Source organism: Eurytemora carolleeae, unplaced genomic scaffold (genome assembly GCF_000591075.1).
Source record: "Eurytemora carolleeae unplaced genomic scaffold, Eaff_2.0 scaffold402, whole genome shotgun sequence".
In the NCBI taxonomy this organism is placed as follows: domain Eukaryota; kingdom Metazoa; phylum Arthropoda; class Copepoda; order Calanoida; family Temoridae; genus Eurytemora; species Eurytemora carolleeae.
Window position 1 is genome coordinate 90,164 of NW_019396300.1, and position 23,093 is coordinate 113,256.

The window sequence follows — 23,093 nt, forward strand, 5'->3', positions numbered from 1 at the left end:
AGTTACCAACCCATTAAAGGTCCTATCAACAACGGTACCATTTAAACATTTGTCTGGGTAACAATGAGGAAGATATCGTCATTATTTCATCTGAAAAAGTGATGAATTCTGTAAATTATGTTCATTGTTTTTGTTGCGTAAAATCCTCAAGTCACTTTTATGGTCAAATTAAAATTTTCAAGATAAGAAAAACTAAAGTGTTTTTCTTGTTTTGCTTTAAATAACTCGTAAATCCATTACAAAAGACGACATTACAAAAGATGAAACGTCAACAGCGTTAAAAGTACTGGATTATTAGAGATGACGATATTTGTTACTATCGTTGGCTCACCCACAAAATTAATTAAATTTGCGTATGATTTACTGATGCGCTATCTTTAATTAGCAAAGTATTTGGTCTAGACATGTTTACATTTTAGAACTAAAAAGCACTGCAGATTAAGCTTTTTTATTTAAGGAGTAATTGGCTAAATTCTCATCAATTTTTGCGTGAGAGCTTGCAACCTTTGGATTACTGTGATTGGTTGGTTGACGACGTGTAGATTTCCCTTCGAATCTTTGAATTGTTTATTAGATCAAAAAAGCTACTGAAGTTATAACAAAATAATCGTTTGGAATCCAATTATCACGGCCCCATGAGGCGTTTTTATTAAAACCTTATAAAAATTGGGACTTTATCAACAAACTAACCAGTTTTGGAAATAATTTGAGACCAGATCACCTATATCCTGTCCTTTTATTCTTTAACTGAAAAGAATTATCAAGTGTAAGACGACATTCAAAGATGTGAGTAAATCAAGATTATCAGTTTGGGACGAATGAAAATTGTTTGAAGTTTTTCGTTGAAAAAAAATCGTTTACAAAAACTTTCGTTTTTCGTTGCTTAAAAACGGTTGTTTTTGATAACAACTCTTCGTATTGATGACCCTTTTTTTACGACCGTTAACGAGATCCTTCGTTAATGATCTTTATCGATCCCTTTTAAAGAGCAAATACATTTGTTGGTCGGAAAATTTTCGAAAACTAAGATTCATTAGCGAATTTTTAACAATCTTTTTTAAAATAAAACGAAAGTTTTTTTTAAAAAAGACGTTTTCCAAAACGATGATTTTTTATAACGATCGTTTTTAGAAAAAAAAACGAAACGAAAAACTATCGTTTTTTCGATTGTTTTTAAAAACGATTAACAACTACACATCTACTTAAAAGTAAAGGAGTTTTCCATCTTCTTCCTTTGCTTGGGATTATTTTGAGAGCCAGATTATTTTCCACCTTACGGAATTGCGTGCAAATACATCAATATTTTAAACAAAATTATTTTCAAAACAATTTACGAATTTATAAATATTAAAATAAAAATAAAACATGCTTTTTGAGCACCATAATTTATTCAGCAAATAAAAACAATATTTGTTGACAAAAGTACTATATCTTTACAAAAGATTATAATTTGGTTTTTGATCAATGTTTTTTTGGATAGTGGCAGTGTACATGAGCATTGTCTTTGTTCATCATTGTCGTCTTTCTTTTCCGCATCAAAGACGCCTGAAAATCATTAAAGATATATTCATATCTCGGGAAAACGAATTAAAATGTATTTTATTTTGTGTTTTATCAGAGTGAATGAATAACTAGAAGAAGTGAGCTATGTAGCTAAAAATCAATGAATTTCTAAATCTTTCTATACAGTTTCTAAATATGTAACAAATATATCTAACGGCCGGCAGTAAATTCAATTAAATAGATTTGAGCTCGTCATCCTACATGGCGGTCAACTGAAAAATAATTAGGTTATACCTTAGTTTCTTTAACTGGTATATCAGGTCCTGGTTCATGATCCATCATATCCCAACTATTCTCAGACTCAAAGGATAGACCAAGAGAATCAGTCACAAAGGATGCATTCAATGAATTCTCGCTTAAAGGAAAAGAGTTTTGCCACAAACTAAAATTTTTTAATCCCTATATCTTTACAACCTGATGGCGTAAAACGTTGATATTTCTAACTATTGATTATGTTAGATAAAATAGTCTAAGTTTAAAATATCAAGTTTTCACCATCAGGTTTCAAAGATATATGGATTAGAAAATTTGGATTTGTGGCAAAAACTCCGTGGAAAACAGTAAAGATAAGAAAATAAATTTTGATAAGTATTTATTATTATATGTATATAAAGTTTATACCTGTCATTATCATCTTGCATCTCCATAATCACAGATTGCTCCAGATCCTCTGGGTTCAAAGATTCATTATTCTCTTCTCTATCTCCATACCCTCCAGTTATCTCAGTATTAACCTTACATGACATTTTGAAATTGTAAAATTTTGTGTCTGATACTTTTAATCCTGAACGCTTAATCTTGATATTCACTTTGGGTGCTTTAAATTTTAAGGATCAATAAAAAAACTATACATTTTCATATATTCTAAAACTCGAAAGAAGTTATTCCCCTTGATCAAAGCTCCCTTCAATCCTTGACTGTACGATTACCATGCGGATTGAATAAAGGTCAACTTAATCTGCAGATTAACAAAAGGATGCTTGATCTCGATATTCACAATACAAGTGTGTCCATCTCAGTTTCTAGAAATCTTTTTTATCATGACTCATGAGTTTTAAACTGGCTCTATTTAACAAAAACGCAAAGATTCGATTAACGGGCCAACTCCTATACTTTGCTTAAGAATTTAAGAAGGAAAAATAAATTTTAAAAATCTCATTCCTGTGCTGACACCTCCCTGTCCTGGTTTTCCTGCTCTGGGTCCTCTTTAATCCTGTAGAGATCAGGGATAATGGTTTCTGTTCGGTCCAAGTCTGTCTGAAACAAAGAGTTTATTAAGCATTTACAATATTACCCCTTCGACTTTTATCTAAAATAGATATCGTAAAAGTGCGACTGTTCTATCCCCTCTGACGTAAAATCTTAAAACCACAAATGAAAGATTCAATATTAACTGAGTTTGAAAATTATTCCTTTGACGCTGTTGCATATATCGTATGCTTGCGAGTGTTTCTCGTTAAGTCCGGTGCAGGGGAAGAATAACAGAGCCAAACATAATTCCACTTTTTATCAAAGTGTTGAAGTGTATTTGTCTTTAACTGAATACTTAATTAATAATGGCACATAAATATTTGTACTGGCATTACTTTCAAGGGAGTATACAGAAATAAATCTAGGGGTGGCGAAATTTTCCCCCCCCTGAAAGCTCCTAGGGGGAGGGGGCAAAATTTGAATTGTAAATTCAATACATTTGGCTTCTTGGATATCAGGCATAAGTATAAGATACTTTAAAGGTACACATACAGTCCAATTACCTTGCAAGTACATCTCTTCTTCAAACAAAACTAGCAGAAAAAAGCAATGTTTCTTAAAAATCGACATTTTATTATACTCTTATTTTAGTAATAATTAGTATTTAAACAAGAGATAGTAAAAGACATTTTTGAAAATAAACTCATCTTAAACTTAAATTCTATGAGATGAAAAAAAGGACAAAGATCCGGAAAACAATTACACGTGCAGCCGTAGTACATTTGAATTTCCGAGCCAGGTCAACCTTTCCGGTCCCAGTTTGTACTGAATCGCCCAGACATTGGGTAAATAAAGCAGACACTCAATAGGACTAGCCGATGCAAAAAGGTTGACGCGGTTAGACTTTAGGTTGAATTTACATTTACTAAAGGGTCAGAGGTGCGTGATTATGACTTGTAAAAGTTTCTGTTTTGAAAAAAAGTAGGAGTACGATTGTAATCTCTATAAGAAATCTCTGCGTTCATTAATTTGTTTGCTATGGCTGGCCAAACGGCTAAATCAAATGGGCTGAATTGTAGTGAGGAAACTTATAAATACCATTGGGAATGATGTAAGCTAAATAAATTATAAGTTTTTTGTTTTAATCGGATTTTTAAAATTCCACGGGTAACGCCTGGCACTTCAGTTAGTTTGCAATAAAAATATAGATAACAAAACGGTTATGCAAAGAATAAAGTAAATTAAATCCAAATTTTAAAAAAGAAAAAATGGTCTTTTACTACCCTTCGTGGCTTGGCAGTTAAAAATAATTGTTTTACTTCGCTATCCTTTGATAGCGCCCATCCGATTAGGATGAATGTGCATTCTAAATAGATTTTTCATTCGGACTTCTGTCATTGTGGCTCTGGTCCACGTATACAATCTTCTTAGTGCAAATTGAATGAACAGCAAACTAATTTTTTCACGTTCTTCACTCTTGAGTTTAAGATTTGAAAAGTGTGAAAGCTCTGGGTTCTACGGGGGAGTTCTACGCCCCCCTTTACAGGTCTAGGGGGCACTGTCCCCCTTGCCCCCCCTCCCTGTATACGCCCTTGATTACTGTGTACCTGGATATTTTTAGAGTCTAGAACAGCATCTGTTTGTACACCACGCATCATTCGGGCATTCTAAAATAGAGAAAACTGTAAAATAAAGTTTGTGTTTTTTTCAAATTTGCTTTAGGAAAGGAATCCTACAGCCTGGAGACTGTAGTATCATCATCATCACAATGCTATCTTTAATGAAGATAAAACGTGAAACAAGGTAAAAAAAAAACATTTATCATTCATCTTCAAAATATTTATATATTGCTTGTATGGTTGTTGGTATCCAGCAAACTTCAAAACTTTTTACAAAAAAAAAACAACTTAAAAACAACATTTAACAACTCAAGTTGTTACTAGATGAATGTGCGCGAAATAACCATTTTGTATGTAAGTAAAGGAAAGACCAAATCACGCTTAAAGAAACAAGCCACAAACTCGGGTTTTCTAATCCTTATATTTTTCCAACCCAATGTCGACTTTTCAAGCTATGATTATTCTGTTAAATCGATTAATCTCAGTTTGGAATATCAAAGGTTTTCACCATCAGACTGCAAAGATTCGAAAATTATAGTTTGAGGCGCAGCAATAACTCAATTCCTTGTCTTTTTTCTCTTGAATTAGTTTTAGAGAATTGATATTATTAACTTTATCTCTGAGATATTTGAATTTGGCGCCTTGCAAATTCAACCAACCGCTAGGGGATCAGAAAGCACTAGTATCGGCTTTGGCAGACATTTTCAGCCCCCACCCTCCTCCCCTTTGCATGGGTCCTCCAGGTAGCTTCACCCAGGGCCGGTGAACAGGGTTCACCGGCCCTGGGACAGTGGCCCAAGGGGGACCGGCTGGCAACAACAGGCTGGTCAGCAGGGTTGAGATTATTGCTCAGCATACAGCTTAGAGCCGGTCAGCAGGTTTGACCAACCCACCCAAGCTTCCGTTTTCAGGGCTGGCAGGTAAACTAGGTCGACCACCTACTATCTCAGCTGGTCGACCGGAAGGAGCAGGATTACAGCTCCTTTAGAGTACATGGTAGGACCGTACAGGTTTTAGTAGAGGAGAAATATCCCTTATTCTTTAGCCAAAATAAAGTACAGGTTTGGAGTTCAGGTGAAGAAGATGTGAACAGAGACCTGACAGAATGACTCAGAGATAAGGTATGATAATATCAAAACAATTCTACGATGTCTTGTCATAAAATAATTTTTTTACCTTTAATTCATCCTGTTCAATGTAACTAGTAGCTGTATTATTACTTCTATCTGATCTATAGCTGCGATAACTTCTATAAATAGAAATATATATGGAACCTTTATCAAAAAAGATCATTGTCGTATCAAAATCAGTTTTAAAGAGGAAGAACCTACAAGCAGCTGTGTAAATAAATGAAAAGAAAGTTATGTAAACATTGTAATCTCTACTTTAAAACGAATGCTCAAATATTTGCTTAATTGATAAAAAGAGATTTAGATTTTCGGTTATTTCCACATCAAAATAATCATTTTTTTCTAGTTTTAAGCTTATGGTCCCAAAGTTGCGGATTTCTTTTATCATTTTGTAATTACAATTTGTCATGTGTAAACATTAACACCAAATTACCAGTCATAAAATATCCTGACTGAAACGCTAATATTATGGATTTTGGAATTTCAGAGTTTATTGATTTACTTAAGAATTTATTCATGAGTTGATAGAAAGGTGGGGTTAGACCTAAGGGGGGGGGGGTTGAAAAAACGTTTTTTTCTGTTTCTTCGATTTTTTAGTATTACCTGTGGCTGTTATCACTGTCACTTAATCCATTTCCATTATTCCATTGTTTCTCATAACTATGTCGGCTGTAGCGACTATAATTAATCAGATTTAGTCAACCAAAACGATCGTAAAAATTATTTTTCTATTTCTTCTTAAAACGATAGTTTCGTTTTAAAAAAATCTATTGTTATTAAAAATGAACCACTCGTTTTGACTTTTAAAAGCGAAAGATTGGTTAGTTAAGATTAGTTTTTTTACCGACAAAAAATTGTATTTTGTCTTTAAAAGAGGTTTAAAAAAGGTCGTCGTTAAATATCGTCAAAAATTTCAAAACGACCTAGTTTCGTTAATTAAGCGATTAACTTTTTCATTATTAAAAACGACCGTTTTTCAAAAACTATCTTTTTCAAAAACTATCGTTTTTTTAAAACCATTGTTTCGTTTTTCGTTTTTTCACCGTCGTTATTACGAAATATGATCGTTTTTTCAAAAAAGTGAAAACAATCCATCCCTATACACAAGTTACAGCAAAAATTTCATTAATTAAGTCCATGTCATCATAAAAATAAAAATGCTTGATTTCATATGTTGTCACCTGTTTTCTTAAAACCTTTACTTTTATGAATTATAAATGAAAACCCACCAAATCAACCAAACCAAGTATGCATATTTAATAAAATTCAATAAAAAGAAAGCCTCAAGTTTATGAATGACCTCGATTATTAACATGACTAATGCCTTAGTTTTAATAACTTAATTGTAAAGAACCATATCTGCTTCAGAGTGAAGATTTTAGCATGCGTAAAAATCAAAGTATTTGCAAACTTTAAATTCACTCTATTTTTATTTTGTAAGAAAAGTTAAATATATTATAAAAGTAAAAGGCCAATTCATAACTATTTTATGAATACACAAATAAATTTTAGAAAAAAACGTACATGAGGACAGCTTCTCTTTGCTCAGGGGTTACCTTATGAATGTTTTTTTATGAACCCTCTATGTAGGTTAGAGCACTGCGGGTTAATTTGAAGTACTTGAAACCGTTATAAACAAAAAGAAGCAGACAGGTAGTGACAAATTATAATAATTAATGTATTTTTTGTTGACCTGAGATGAGCTTAAATGCAAGAAGTTCAGCTTTTTATTACTAGTTGTACTAATTATCTAATGCTAGCTTGGCTGCTAAAGAGAAGTAGTTCAGCTTGTTATTACTAGTTGTACTAATTATCTAATGCTAGCTTGGCTGCTAAAGAGATGTAGTTTAACTATTCGTCTAAGCTAAACTACTCCACGGCATTCTTAATTCCGACCGCTGATCGAGGAATTTTCTCAGAATCTCATAAGAACTTAATTCTCAGAAAATTGTTCGAAAAAGAAAATGAGTTTTTGCAACAAACTCTTATTTTGTTATCCCTATATTTTTCGATCCCGACTTCTGGTAGATCAAAAAGTCTAAGTTTGAAATAATAAATATATGCACCATCAGGTTGCAAATATTTAGGGATTTCAAAATTTGAGTTGTGACAAAAAGTCAGTTCCTCCCCCAAATCTATCTATCTTTGGATAAAGAGATTACTCCCAATACCTGTTATAACTAGATCCAAGCGAGTCCAATCCTTCCAAGTTGAGTATATTCAAACTATATCCTCCTCCTTCTCCCTCCTCACCACCGCGGGATCGACTCTAAACAATATGGTTGATTTAAAATCCAACTCGAAGAAATAAAAATGAAAATAAATGTTTCTACATTGTTTTACTCAGTTCAACTACTTTTCAGTCAAGCCGAGTGTACTCGTTGAGAAGTATTCCATCTCCCACAAAATTGCTTTAGCTACATCTCGCTTTTTATAAAATCAAAGTCGAACGTTTAATGTTGCTATATTCTACCTAGTTTGCAGATTTAATAAACGCAAAAAGTTTAGCTGATTTGCATAGTTTAACAACTCCTCTAGTTAGATCAATATCGAAATTAAAACAGCGATTCAACTATCTAATTCAGCTAGTTATATAGCTATTCATTAATTCTGGCCTCTTGTCCAGGATTAATCGATTTTAATGTAAATAAAAAGAATAACTGCATATGTCTATATGACTTCTTGATTATTTTAAATTGAAAATTCTGTTGCAATTGCGTGCTGAACCATGCAGTACTAGATTCATTAAAAATGACTTTAATCGAAATTTAATTAAATTCAGAAAATGTTAAATTCAATTTTATTCTTTTGTTTGTTTTTGTTTTCAGATTTCTGGAAAAAATCCTTTTCGTGATTTGTCCCTCTTAATAGTTTGTTGGCGTACCTTAGATTTTTATGTAGAAGGCAATATTGTTCATTTTAAAGATATGTGCAATTGCACAAAAACCGTAACTCTTTTTTTTGAATTTCAGAGAATTTAATGTTCAAGCAAATGTTTCTGACATCATACTCAATAAGGAACGTTTTATGAAGCAAAACTTTAATTGGTTGAATTAATCTTGATTATGAATTAAATGGTACATATTGTTTATTCTAATCAGATTTTTTGAGTGGATTGAGTGAGAACCTGTTCTAACTGTGGAACGGAACAATTTATAATTAAGGGACCCTACAAATAAAGACTGCATAGATTACTTTTGCAATCCAGAAGTGGAGTTTAAATCAAATTGTTGCAAGGTGGAGTTAAACTCTGCAATAGTTGTGTCATAACTCTGAAGTACGCTCAGCCGCTAACCAACTGGGCAAAAATTGGGGGAAAACCTAAACTTTTGGAATCCCAGTTTGTAAGTCGGAGTTAACATTGAACACTGTTGCAGAATTTAACTCCATTTTGACCCCTAGTTGATCCATTCAGTTCTGTTTAGTAGGTAAGTGTAAATATAGTTTTAAATATACTAACCACATAACCTGGCATTGTATAATCGTCCTCGTCGATTACTCGGAATACTCTCTGGTTTTTAGGCATTACAACGAATTGATCCTGCACATGAAGAAAATGATAGAAATGTTTTATTTAAAAACAATATTTTATGGAAGGTTCAGCCTTAAACGCAATAAGAAGTTTCATATTGAAAAAAAAAAAATGCTCCGAAAATCTTTGAATTTCTTGCCTGATAGCCGTCCTGATTTAAGTATCCTTGATATTCTTGTCTATTATGGTTATTGTAGCCTGGATACTTTTGCCCCTCCTGGTTATTGTATCCTGGATACTCTTGCCCCTCCTGGTTATTGTATCCTTGATAATCTTGTCTATCCTGGTTATTGTATCCTTTGTATTCTTGTCTGTCCTGGTTATTAAACCCTTGTAGTTGTTGACTTGGTTTTGAATGTTTTGTTTGACGTCTTATTCTGCTCGCTTCTTCCTATAAATCATGATTTGGATCAATGTGAAGGCTATACCTCCCAAAAAATATGTCAGGTCTACAGATAAGGGATTCAAAAGATCGAAAGCTCTCACGCAAAAATCTTCAAAAAAATTGCCAATAGCCTAAAAAAACTAAAGCTACAAAAAAGTGCTTTATAGATCTAAAATGTACAATGTACAAAACTATTTAAAGTTGACGCTGCATGATAATGGGAAGGGTTAAAAAACTGCAAAAAATGCGCCGTAAAAAGTTTGTCGTAACATTAATTTTTTTCCAGAAATATCCTTATATCTTATCCTATAAAGAAATATACCATTAACTGACCATGAAAGACAAGGTACACAAAGTATTATCCCAAATTCTTACTTCCTTTACTGCTTGTCTTAGCTTTACAGCAGGAGATGGCGAGGGGGGCATACTGGCGTTCTTTTCCTCACTGCCTTTTCTAAATAGAATACAGTTTTTACACATTAATAGGTTTAATTTTGTCTTTACCCTTTTTAAACAAATTCCTTTTTATTGGAAGAAGGGGTACCATTTTATTCACCTATTTTAAGGTATATGCATCATGTTTAAATATTTTGGAAAACAATGATATAAAGGAAAACTATAAAAACTAGCAATGGGAAAACTAGTGGTCAAAAGTAAAGTTAAAAGCAATATTCTCACTTGATATGTGAGACCTTTTTTTAAAAAAGTAGATTATTTATGAAAAAAAAGTTATTTAATGAAATAGTAGAAATTAAAGATTTTCAAAATAAATTTGAAATAAACTCAAATTCCTTTTCTTCACATATTTCTTTTACTTTATAACCTTTATATTTTTGCAACCTAGTTTCGCAGAATTATGATATGTCAAATAATAAATTCTGCTAGATCTAAAAGTACAAATTTGAATTACAAAATGTTGCGAAGATAAAGGGATTATAGTTGGAGAAAAGTGTTTTGTTCCTTTGGATAAACTTACTGAATACACCGAGCACACAAACAGCAGAGGACAATAAGGAGAAGGATTCCAAGTATTCCAAGAAGAATATAGATCACTTGCTGAGTAGTGCTGGTACTACTACTACTACTAAAAGAAGAATATAGATCACTTGCTGAGTAGTGCTGGTACTACTACTACTAAAAGAAGAATATAGATCACTTGCTGAGTAGTGCTGGTACTACTTCTACTATAAGAAGAATATACCATATACTAAGTGAATAATAAGTGTAATGAGGAATTTAAAGGGAATTATTATTTTTTCTGTCTTTGCAAAAACATATTGTAAATGTAAAAAAATAAAAAAATATATCAAACTAGCACATTTAGATCAGACGTTTTTTTCCAACCTGAGTGATATCCCCGCTAATTGTGTAGAGTTAGAACCCTTTTCAACAACTCCTCCACTAGGAGCTAGAACCTTGGTTTCTATCTGTCTATCTTCACTAAACTGTATCCTATCGTCATCAAGGACTCCTTCGATGTCAGCAGATGAAGCTTTCTCATAACAACTCCAATCATCTGAAATGATTAAGATGACTCAAAACAAACTCAACAAAATAAACATGTTTGTTTTACAAAAGATAAACCATTTTACATAAAGCTAACTTTCAATGTTTTTTAAAATCATATAGGTCTCATTAAAAAATTGTCCAGTTAAAACTTCTTTGTCTGTTCACAAGTTTTCAATCTTAACTACTTTTATTGAAGAGCTATCGAGGAAAACAAAAATGTTTGAATTTCAAATATTTAATCGGATAAGTTTGCTTTTACTCATACTAGTGATAAAATAAAATAAAAACTAGAGAAACTACGAGGTCACAGAGTCGTACCAGTAAAGTCACATAAATTTGACCTTCGTCACAGTTTTTTTATGGATATTAGTGTTGTCATATATGTGGGCATTGTTCAACGTGTTACACTGATATATTAAAATTTGACTATTTTTTTAATGCTTTGTTAAATTCACCATTTGCACAGAATTGCACAGTAAAACTTGCTCGTGCAGAGACTATTACTTGGCATTCGTCGGGCAAGCCAGGCCTAAAAAAAAAAAATTTAAACTAAATGTTGACAATATGAAAGTTGCATTATATGTTTTGTAGTTTAACTCCCAGTACTTACCTAACATCAGCAATAAGTAGAATAGTCATATCAACCTAAATTATTATATATATTTCCAATATTACACATAAAAAATTGCGTGCAAATCATCTCGTGGTAGTTGCGTATTTGCAGGCGTACCAGAATTTGCGAGGAATGCCGCGCAAAAAGAACAAATTTAAACTCAAGGATTCAAAAGTTGTTGCGGAAACAAAATGTGGTGCAACAAAGTGTGCTTGCAAAAATAAAAATTTATTAAGACATAAATAAAAATTCTCCATTAATTTTTCTTCAAATTTTACATTTTTGTTTTACATGATTGAAAGGGGCTGTAATCGTAATTTTATGTAACTCAACACAGCGCACACTTGAATTTGCAGCTGAATACAAGGGGATTTTGATAGGTTTAAACACACATATCTCTGTATACTCGACGAACACCCCCATGTTCTAAGGGTTCATTTAAAATTAAACTTAGAGTCCCTTTAAATTCCAATATTTATATTTATAAACTTATTGATTATACCTCGTTTTCAATGAATTTATCTTGGCTGAGATAAATCACGCAGTCCTTTCCACGTTTAAATGTTTGAGCATCATACTCTTCTCTTACTCTGTCAAATAAATAGAATTCAAAATAAGTTAAAATTCAAGAATTTTTAATCAGATTTTTCTTTTGAAATTTAGTTAAAGCCGTACCTAAAGTTACTATATAAATTTGTTTTCACATCTTCCAGTACTAAACAAAAAAATGTTTAAATTTTTCCATTTACTGCACTAATTAAAAATTTTTGTTACTAACTTGAACATTTTGGGGATCCATAATACGCATTGTCTTCCACTCGTAATCGACCAACTGTCTCTCCTATGTCAGAAATGTGTTTAACGATTATTATCAATTGAAAAATATTTACTATAACTCGTTACATAATTGACTTTTCATATTTAGAGTTTAATTAAAATTTTTCTAAAAAATACTTGAACTTTTTACAAAAGTCTAGGCCATTGCAGGAAAAATTTACATTCAAGAGAAAAGATTCTAAACTGTGCCCATTAATTTCAGAATAAAATGTGATATAGTTTTCGGCATCCATTCATTTTTTCTCTTGTTTTTTTTGGGGGGGTTGGGGGGTTATGGGGTTAGGGAAGGGGGGGGGGAGGTTACCTTTTTTCTTCTTCACTTTAACAACTATTGGTTCCTTTTGATATGGTCTATTGTTTAGTGTTACAAACTGACCAACATGTGGAGGACAAGTTTCCTGCTCAACACTTAACCAAACCAAACCAAACAGTATAAACATGTGCATGGACGCCATGTTGAAATTCTGAAAATAGAATAAAAGAATAACAGAAGTTTAGATTCAGTTATGTAGATAGTATACAGTCGTCGTCGCATTTATCTATTAAATAAAAGACGACTTTCGATTTCAATTTTGATTTATACCAAGCTTTTAAAAAACCTGGATACACATAAACATGGAAACAACGAGAAGTTACTTTTTATTCGAAGAAAGCTTGTTAACAATCAAAACTTAACTAAATAAGTTGTCTCTGTATTGATATAATCGCCGACTACTGTATTTTGTGATTTGAATCAAATTGGTAACCAGGAAGCTGTGGAATTATTATCGTATTCTTTCATTTAATATAACATGTCGTTGTTATATATGTAAAATTACAATACAGAAGAAGACGCCAAATATTCCAAACTTATAGATGTACATGGATACTAAACTACAGGGTTTCCCACAAAACATGGCAGTTTGTGAATAGTTTATAATGTCTTCTTACATGATACTGTATTAGTTATTTAAGACCTTTTGCTGTATATTTCGATACACAAATCTTTTACTCAAATATATATTTGTTTGAAATCAATTTTACTATAATATTACTGCCATTTAGTATTCCTTCTCATCATCTTTGGTATCAAACAACTTTAAAAATAATGGAAGAAGACATTTTAAACTATTCACCAACTGGCATGTTTCGTTGGACACCCTGTATGACCAGGTTATTTACTTTTTACACCCATTATCTAGGGTTTCGGAGTCAATAAACTCGAATACTGTATTCCCGGGGGTTTCGTGTTTATATACAGTTAAGAAAACTGGAAAAGTTAAAGACAAAAAATATTTGTGGCAAACAGCTACGGGGAATATATAACAGAGGAACAATGTAAGTAAAAAAGTATTGTACTTCATGGTTTTGACAGTATTTCATTTTAAAATATAGCAGAGGCCGAATTTAAGGTTGGTTCAGCTGGAAATTTTAATCAGTGTTTCGAGATTTGATCCAGCACACGATTCTTTAAACTCGGCCTCTGACGTTTGCTTGGAGTATCGTTAATCTTAAACACTTGATCTCAATATCCAATGTAAGCGCCACCATGAGAAGAATTAAATTAAGTATCTGCATGAGATGGAGATCCCTAGTTCTAACTTGAGACCAATTAGTCCCCAGTGGTTTATGTTGCCACTTGCAAATCTATCTCACATAAATCTACAAAGGCTTGCCAAGTGTGAAATAAAGTGCCATCCAACTCTGTCTGTGAACAAATAGGGGTTCTTTGATAGTTTTCTCTTAATAATGACAAGATCTTGGCTTTTTCTTACAATTAGAAAGTTGACATCAATAATAAAATATTGTACAAGTTAATAGATGTATTCAGTTTCAATTTATAGTCACAGCCTTTGTAAATAATAAAAAGTTTTTACGTTTGTCACTTGATCTGATTTATGTATAGTAAATAAATAAGTTGATTTACATAGAGAACACATGTAGCTTGATTTTTTCGATCATAGTATTTCCGGATTGTTTTTAAAAAGTAAAATAAGAGTCATTGAGTAATGTTTATGCCATTTAAGATACTCATTTTATAAAAGGACCCACTCTATAGTAAAATATGAGTCATTGAGTAATGTTTATGCCATTTAAGATACTCATTTTATAAAAGGACCCACTCTATAGTAAAATGCAAAGCGTCTTTACTACAATTCATGTGTGAATGGTAAAAGTAATGATGTGTTCAACCTTGGTTATACATTTTTGCAAGGTACAAGGTGTACAATCTAACTGTATTTATATGAAAGGTTCAAGGTGTATAAACTAACTGTATATATATGAAATGTACAAGGTGTATAATCTAACTGTATATATATTAAAGGTTCAAGGTGTATAATCTAACTGTATATATATGAAATGTACAAGGTGTATAATCTAACTGTATATATATGAAAGGTTCAAGGTGTATAAACTAACTGTATATATATATGAAATGTACAAGGTGTATAATCTAACTGTATATATATATTAAAGGTTCAAGGTGTATAATCTAACTGTATATATATAAAAGGTTCAAGGTGTACAATCTTACTGTATATATATGAAATGTACAAGATGTTCAATTTAACTGTATGTATATGAATGGTTCAAGGTGTACAATCTAACTGTATATATATATGAAAGGTTCAAGGTGTATAATCTAACTGTATATATATGAAATGTACAAGGTGTTCAATCTAACTGTATATATATATATATATGAAAGGTTCAAGGTGTATAATCTAACTGTATATATATGAAATGTAAAAGGTGTATAAATTAACTGTATATATGAAATGTACAAGGTGTATAAACTAACTGTATATATATGAAATGTACAAGGTGTATAATCTAACTGTATATATATGAAAGGTTCAAGCTGTATAATCTAACTGTATATATATGAAATGTACAAGGTGTATAATCTAACTGTATATATATGAAATGTACAAGGTGTATAAACTAACTATATATATATGAAATGTACAAGGTGTTCATACTAACTGTATATATATATGAAAGGTTCAAGGTGTATAATCTAACTGTATATATATGAAATGTACAAGTTGTATAATCTAACTGTATATATATGAAAGGTTAAAAGTGTATAATCTAACTGTATATATATGAAAGGTTCAAGGTGCATAATCTAACTGTATATATATATGAAAGGTTCAAGGTGTATAATCTAACTGTATATATATATGAAAGGTTCAAGGTGTATAAATTAACTGTATATATTTAAAATGTCAAGGTGTATAATCTAACAGTATATATATGAAAGGTTCAAGCTGTATAACCTAACTGTATATATATGAAATGTACAAGGTGTTCAATCTAACTGTATATATATAAAATGTACAAGGTGTTCAATCTAACAGTATATATATGAAATGTACAAGGTGTATAATCTAACTGTATATATATGAAATGTACAAGGTGTTCAATCTAACTGTATATATATGAAATGTACAAGGTATAATCTAACTGTATGTATATGAAATGTACAAGGTGTTCAAGCTAACTGGGTTTAAATGAAAGGCTTATTGAGGCTCAATTTATTTAGCTTTCCTTTACTACCTATCGTCATGGAAAACAAATAGACAAACAATGGAAAAATTAACCACTGCGTATATATTGCGTTCTGATATCTTTATGGCAAATATTTCATTTTATTTTTTAAAGGGGTGTTAAAGTAATATGTCTATAAGTTTAAAAGAGGGGGGGGGGGAGAAGAGGAAAAATGGAGACTGGAGACTGGAAGTGGTTATATAGGAATTTGTGCAATACTAACCCATGCATGCATTTTGATTCTTATCTACAGAGTGTCACAAAAACTACTTACATTTCAAACTTTTACAATACATGTTTAATGAAGACATGACATTTGTTAATCCATGGTTACGAATGTTTATTTAATTTAAACCTAAAACTATTTATTTAATAAAAAAGTTTACATTTTCTGATGAGTATTCATGAAATGCCACATAATCTTAGTTCCTTCAATATACTGGTTCTCTGCTCCGAATGGATAATCATGATAATGATCTGCAGTACAGTGTACTACCTCAACCCCACCCTCGCACCCTGACCACACACTACACTCCCACCCACTCACACCATCCATAGGCGTGGCATAATTGGCTGGTTCAGGGCTGCAGTTTAATCCTTCTCTCCATTTACTGAAACAATATTTGTTAATTATGATTCCATTTTTAAAGTTCATTGTGAAATGTTTACTCACGTAATAACTTTTGTTTTTTGTTCATAATAGTAACCATCCCAGGATATCACAGATTCATACGGTCCCTCACCTGTTTATATACAGTCAAGCCCTTAATAACGAATACATCGGAAGAATTTATCAAATGTTGTCTTGACAATTTTCAATGAGTTTTATACTATATTACGTAAATTTCAGTATTTGCTAAAATAAATAAATAGCCATGAATATGCGGGAACAGTTTTAAAGAGTTCCATATAATCATTTAATTAAAAAACTAAATATCTGCAACATTCCATTATCAGAAAGTGAAGAATACGACATTTGATGAATTCTTTCGAAGTATTCGTTATTAAGGGTTTCACTGTATATCTAATTTTTCTAAAGATTTATCAGAGATTGAAACTTTTGTGTATATCTTTTGAACCCAATGTCGAAAACCTTTGATATTTCAAACTTATATTATTTGATCTAACAGAAGTCATAGTTTAAAATGTCAAATGTCTACAACATTGGACTAAAAGATATAGGAATTGGAAAATCAGAGTTTGTGACAAAGACTCAATTCCTTTAAGGATCAATGCTTTATTCCTCAATTAAAGAATTTGAAAAGGAGTTAAAGGTTGGAACTCTTTTTGTAATCTTGAACGTTTGTTCTCTATATCCAATGTGGGACTATCGGTTTTGCACTTCTATATATAAATTTGGCTTGTCTGTCTGTTTGTTTGTTTGTTTGTTTGTATCAAAACGGCTGAACCGATCGGGCCAAATTTTTTTGGTGGGACATCACGTGGCCACAGGGAAGGTTTATGAATGATCAAAATTTCAAATATTTGTCTTCATCAAAATTCGATCTTCATTAAATTTTTGAAAATTTTGAAAATCCACGAAATTTTTTGTGAAAATCCGCAAATTATTTTAGTTTTGTTTTACGATGTACACAAAGAGAACATGTTCACAATTAATTTAGAAGATGAGCGCGAAGCGGCTTATAAGGCTAGTATTAAATAAAGCACTAATTTGGTGAAATGGGTGTGTTTACACTCCACAATTGTTATGTTTTATGCTTTTTGGACTTTTAATAGCTATAACTTGCTTGATTCTATAAATCGTCTTCATTTTTTAGAGTTTTCTGGTATTTACTGTACATTTTAGAACAAGTTACAATCAATTGGATCAGCCATGTTTGTACTTTAAATGTATTCTTGTTGTTTCTTCATATAAAAACCTGAATCCTATTTTTACCTTCAGCATGGGCTAAATCATAAGGAATAGTGTCATCATTGATACCATGGATATCAATGAGACTGACCGGAGTGCTGGGAACATCACCAAACCCAATCAGAGGAGCTCCCGCTACAGGGGCCAAAGAGGCAAACACGTCACTGGGAGTAAACATTTATATATAGGATTCAAATTAAAAATCTTACACTGAAGATTTCAGAAATTAAAGATTCTTCAATTTTTAAATTTAAAATTTAATTGATTCTAGACCTAAGAACATTTTTACTATAATATTTTTATTTTTTTTTATTCCGGATTCCTAATCTAAAATTCAAAACATTCATAAAATATCAAAATTGAATCAAGATACAATTTATCAATCTTCATTAAGTCCATTTCCGATAAGTTCAATTTTTTAAATATGGAAAAAAATCTACATTACATAATATTATATTTATATGTTTTAAAGAATAATTGTTTAAAGGTTTTTAGATTTGACAAAGTTAGAAAGGAATTAAGTTTTTGCCACAAATCCCAAATTTATATTACCTATATCTCAATAACCAGTTGATGTATAGCTTTCATATTTCAAACTTACATTGTTTGATCCACCCGAATTCATAGTTTGAAATATCTACGGTCTACGACATTTGGTTTTATAGAAATTGAGATTTAAAAATCCGAGTTTGTGGCAAAGACTCATTTCCTTTATGATTGTTATATCTAAGATAAAAGATTCTTCTTAAACTTTTACGTAATTGGTAACCAAAAATTCAAATGATTCGATAATTAATTTAAATTATTCTAAATATACCTCATTTGAGAAGCAATGAAGTATGAAAACATGCCTCCATTAGATATTCCACTTTGATGAACAGAATTCATCTCAATACAGAAGCTGTCAGCCACAAAGTCAATCATGGCTCTAAAGCAATCATTACAAATATAAAAACACTAGAAAGATAGAAGATTCAAATTAAATTTATCTTTAGTTTGCATCTATTAGTTACATCAAGAAGATTTGAAACTAAGGGGAGTGGGAAAGGGTGTTTATTCACATTTTACTGTAACGCAACAGAGCTGAAAACTTTAGAATGGTGGATATTGGGATTAATGCTTAATCCACTCTTTTTCTTAATCTCGAGATTAAATATTGCTTGTTCTCCTCTCATTTTTAATCTCCAGATTAATTATCCGATCAGGATTAAGGATATTCCATTCAAAAGTTTTCAGCTCAGAGCTGATAAGAACTAGTTTTATCAAATCAATACGAAGACTGTAAACAAGATTCGAGTTTTCTTGGAAGAGCAAACCTAGTTTTATAATTTACTTTTACTGTTTACGGACATTTGTTTGTTTAAAATAAAACAGTGTCTGGTTATTCAAATTATTTTGTCATATACTGTGTTTCAGTTTTTCTCTTCTCAATATATAATACGTATTCAGAGAATCAACAGCTTATTCTTTATTGCAGTTTACAATAAACTTATCATAGCGTGTACCTTAATCGGAAGATAATAGATGTTTCAATTTTATATATGCAAATTGCAAATAGTCAAAGATAAAAGAAAGATAGATATTTACCTTGTGAATGCTACATCATCAAAGCATGTTGTCCAATCACAGGAGTTTGAAGAATCACAATGAGGACAGGAATCATAACACTCAATTTCTCCATATCTATCAATGGTATATTTAGACATTGTTCCAAGACTAAAATGAATTAGAAATCTCTCTTATGAAATCTACGATTTTGGGCTAAAACAGGACTTTGCCTAGGAGGACTTAACCCCATTCTAAATTTCTAGTGTGGTCGCCACTTTTACCCCATCACCCCCTCCCTACATACGCTCCAGTTTCAATATCAATATTTTCTTACTTTGCTCTGTCTGTGTCACAAGGTGGTCCAAGGGGTCCATTAGTTTTTGAGCAATTAAAGCTTCCCATTCCACCCTTGTTATCTGCCATACCATTGGGGGTAGCAACAAAGAAACCAACAGGATCCATATCCGCTACAGCTAAAAGCATTAAAGGGACTGTATGCGTAATTGGCGTGTGCGATTCACAACATTAGACTTTTAACCTTTAACTGAAGATGGACCTATCCTTTTTATCTCGATGATCATGATCAAAGGTTTAATGGTTACTGTTGCAATTTGGGTATTCCCCTCTAAAAACTATAATTACATTAAAGAGAGTATAAAAAAGGTTTCTGAATTTACCATATTTCTTTTAAATACTTTCCAAGGTTAAAACGTTTAACCGGCAAAGCACATATGTCACGTAATTAATTAAGATTTAGTTTCATTATATGAAGATATACAGGAAATTATCCCGAAGAAAATTAAGATATGATTTCAAGAAATGAGTGACTGTGTTTGACGAAATAAAGTAAACCGCCAGATGAACAGATTTAACCTTATCTCTGCTGGGGTACTTGAAAACCAGGATATGCTGGGGGGGGAATTTCCCCCCCCTCTAAATCCCATGTTTGATGTCCAAATATGACAAATGATACATCATTGGAAAGCTCTTGTGCTCTACTTTTAGAATCTGCAAACATTTTTGCAAATTTGCAAAAATTGATTTTTTTATCGCAAAATCCAGTTATTTAGTAAAAATGTTCGCAAAAAAAACTTGTCCAAAAATGAAAAATTATACATTTTTGAAAAGTCCTTGACCATGCCATTTCAAATATGCAAAAAAATTTCAATTTTTTTCGCAAAACTTGTGCAATTCGTTTCTTTATGTCAAAGGCTTTCCAAAAAGCTAAATTTTATCAAAATCTGACAAGTGGAAGTGGGTCAAAACAAAGATTTACTTTATTACAGGAAAAAACAGTCATTCAGGCATTGTGCCTGAGGACTCAGGCAGTTAGTATTAAAGCCCGGTTTTAGGCCTAAAGGGAGGGCTTTGGGTATGTAGGAAAAGTCAGAAAATTTCAACAGCCTCAGACCAATACTTTTTGAGTTATGTTAAAAAAAACTACAGGGGGGGGGCAAATTGACCCCCCCCCCCCCCAGCAGGAATAGGGTTAAACCGCCAGATGAACAGTTTTGACCTCAATCCAAATAAAAGTTCCCAATCTCAGCTTTAATGATGCAACATTGTTCATATTTTCTAACCTAACCTGTAAAGTATGAATCCTTCTCCTGTGAATGTGCATCTCCTGTCCATCCATGGTAATCAACAACAAGACCCAGAGGAGTATTTATATCATAAGATTTAGGAACATGAAAACGAAAATATCTTGTTACTTCTCCAAGTCCAGGATCATTCACCTAAACTTTGATTAGTTAACCATTATAAATTTTTCCTTTTTTGTTGTTTTTTGCTTTTTAAACAGGGTTAAAACTTCTCAATCGATTGGGCCCTACTCTACATGACATCTATACACTTCTATACAGTCTGTGTGTTTGTATCCAATAAACGTCCCTACGACCAAGAATGTACGACTAAACCAATCGGGCCAAAAGATTATACGACAATTCTGACATGATTTGACCCCAAAGGAAGGGTGATAGAACGTCAATTTTCCCCCCAAAAATGCCGAAATATATTGTTTTCAAAAATGCGCTGCACCTTAAACAGAAAAATCAGTGAAGTTATTAGTTTTAAAATTTACAAAGAAAATGGCAGCTCCAACTTGGAAGAGCAACGGTTAACAGCTAATTTTTTTTCTAGAAAAGAGAAGGAAGCATAATATTGATAGTTAAATCCTTAAACCAACCTGTATGTATATATCAGTAGAGTGACCAGGATGTACTCCATGGTCCAGAGGTTTACCGCACCCTGGAGATACTCCACTTTAAAAAAGATAATTTTTTTGTAGTTCAGATCAATTTACTATTATCATTATTTGAATAAATTTAATCAATGAATAAAGCGTAAAGAAATTGAGTCTTTGCCACAAAGTCGGATTTTTAAATCCCAATTGCTTTAAAACCAAATATCGGAGACCGTAGATATTTCAAACTAAGAATTCTGGTGGATCAAACAATGTAAATTTGAAATATGAAAGGTATGTATCATTTGGTTGTTGAGATTTTGGTACTATAAAATTGGAATTTGTGACAAAAACTCAATTCCTTTTCAATTCTTTTTCAGAAATATATTGACATTTTATATCATGCACCTCTGACCCTTCTGTAAAAGTAATTTTAACCTAAAATCTGACCGCGTTAACCTTGTTGCACCGGCTAGTCCTATAGAGTGTTTTTATTTACCCAATGTCCGGGCGATACAGTACAAACTGGGACAGGAAAGGTTGATCCGTCTAGGAAATTCAAATGTACCACGGCTGTCCGTGATATGGTTTACCCAAATAAAATACAATTTTTATTTAAATTGCATTAATTATTTTTTATTAATTATTACACATTTAGAACTGTAATAAGAAGTTTGTTTCCATATTTTTAAAAAAACCAAAGGTTCGTCATTGAAAACAAGCAAAAAAAGTAAAAACTGTAAGAATAGTGTTTGTATAGCTGAGGTCAGATTTAATGAATAGCGAGAATTAGTTGAACTAGTTTGAATTAGGCATTACTAAATCAGTTACACATTTCTTATATCCCAGCCCTGTACAATGTACACACATTTCATAATGAGAATAAAAATCCTTTTTTTTTAATGTTGAAATACCTCTGAACCAGCGAGGCTAAGCTTAACAGAGAAAGCCAAAAAGAATAATGCATATGTCGAGATCCAAACATTTTGTGGTACTGAATATTCATAACTGTGGGGCAACTATTTATAGACGCTTGTTTATTTAGCAGTCTGCAAACAATACAGTAAATAGAAAATAGAATAATGATTATAAATTTACAGCAAAAAAACATCTTTCAATATTTTGTGACATAGCAGCTAAGTTTTGTTCCAGATATACAATCTTCATTTTTTTAAGGGTCCCATGGTTAAACCTAATTTTAAAAAATTAGAACTTTTTTTTTCAAAAATCGATTTTTTTAGATCAATTTTTTTAAACAAGTTTTTTTCAAAAATCAAAATTTTTTTTAAATGTCGAATTTTTTTTTTGCACGGGCAAAAACGGGCACTTCAGCTAGTTGTTTTATAAAAAAGCTACTTAAAATGTGGGGGGAAATGTTAAAAAGATTAGATTTTTAACTCAACTGGATTAAAATATTTTGCTTCTGAATTTTATAGTGTAGTGCAAAATAGAATAGTTTGAAACGATGGAACTCGAGAACAGGATTGGGTGTCGGTAAACTCGAGAACAGGATTGGGTGTCGGTAAACTCGAGAACAGGATTGGGTGTCGGTAAACTCGAGAACAGGATTGGGTGTC

At 31.8% G+C, this 23,093-nt stretch overlaps 2 protein-coding genes across 7 annotated transcripts; both read right to left on the reverse strand.

Annotated features, from left to right (window-relative positions):
* Positions 1 to 1,375: 1,375 nt before the first annotated feature.
* LOC111700485 (uncharacterized) lies at positions 1,376 to 12,864 on the reverse strand. 6 transcript variants are annotated; one of them, XM_023471416.1, is made up of 21 exons: positions 12,684 to 12,864; positions 12,321 to 12,383; positions 12,218 to 12,257; positions 12,045 to 12,132; positions 11,540 to 11,574; positions 11,385 to 11,458; positions 10,765 to 10,936; positions 10,397 to 10,504; positions 9,796 to 9,874; positions 9,349 to 9,426; positions 9,267 to 9,315; positions 9,175 to 9,233; positions 8,964 to 9,044; positions 7,675 to 7,772; positions 6,107 to 6,181; positions 5,550 to 5,622; positions 4,362 to 4,421; positions 2,725 to 2,820; positions 2,185 to 2,297; positions 1,798 to 1,945; positions 1,376 to 1,545 (listed from the first exon to the last, which is right to left on the reverse strand). In XM_023471416.1, exons 1-21 carry the CDS (start codon positions 12,832 to 12,834, stop codon positions 1,462 to 1,464), a joined length of 1,824 nt encoding a protein of 607 aa, XP_023327184.1. In that variant the 5' UTR covers positions 12,835 to 12,864; the 3' UTR covers positions 1,376 to 1,461. The 6 variants fall into 6 exon arrangements, with proteins under 6 accessions (XP_023327184.1, XP_023327183.1, XP_023327182.1 ...); XM_023471415.1 differs by having other exon boundaries at positions 9,175 to 9,315; XM_023471414.1 differs by having other exon boundaries at positions 9,267 to 9,426.
* Positions 12,865 to 16,236: 3,372 nt separating this feature from the next.
* Positions 16,237 to 22,560, reverse strand: LOC111700488 (uncharacterized). The gene is made up of 9 exons (XM_023471419.1): positions 22,431 to 22,560; positions 21,520 to 21,595; positions 20,920 to 21,070; positions 19,669 to 19,807; positions 19,374 to 19,469; positions 18,604 to 18,714; positions 17,811 to 17,950; positions 16,587 to 16,656; positions 16,237 to 16,524 (listed from the first exon to the last, which is right to left on the reverse strand). Exons 1-9 carry the CDS (start codon positions 22,520 to 22,522, stop codon positions 16,296 to 16,298), a joined length of 1,104 nt encoding a protein of 367 aa, XP_023327187.1. The 5' UTR covers positions 22,523 to 22,560; the 3' UTR covers positions 16,237 to 16,295.
* Between the last annotated feature and the right edge of the window lie 533 nt (positions 22,561 to 23,093).

What these genes read in the sequence shown, in the direction of transcription:
- LOC111700485 (XM_023471411.1), bottom strand. Translation starts at nt 12,834, where the DNA reads ATGGCGTCCATGCACATGTTTATACTGTTTGGTTTGGTTTGGTTAAGT. An exon ending in ATAAATTCATTGAAAACGAG is followed by an intron (nt 11,575 to 12,044) that starts GTATAATCAATA and finishes ATAATAATTTAG; the next exon opens with GTTGATATGACTATTCTACT. An exon ending in TGTGCAATTCTGTGCAAATG is followed by an intron (nt 10,937 to 11,384) that starts GTGAATTTAACA and finishes TAATCATTTCAG; the next exon opens with ATGATTGGAGTTGTTATGAG.
- LOC111700488 (XM_023471419.1), bottom strand. Translation starts at nt 22,522, where the DNA reads ATGAATATTCAGTACCACAAAATGTTTGGATCTCGACATATGCATTAT. An exon ending in TGTGACACAGACAGAGCAAA is followed by an intron (nt 19,470 to 19,668) that starts GTAAGAAAATAT and finishes TACCATTGATAG; the next exon opens with ATATGGAGAAATTGAGTGTT. An exon ending in CAAAAAACAAAAGTTATTAC is followed by an intron (nt 16,525 to 16,586) that starts GTGAGTAAACAT and finishes ATATTGTTTCAG; the next exon opens with TAAATGGAGAGAAGGATTAA.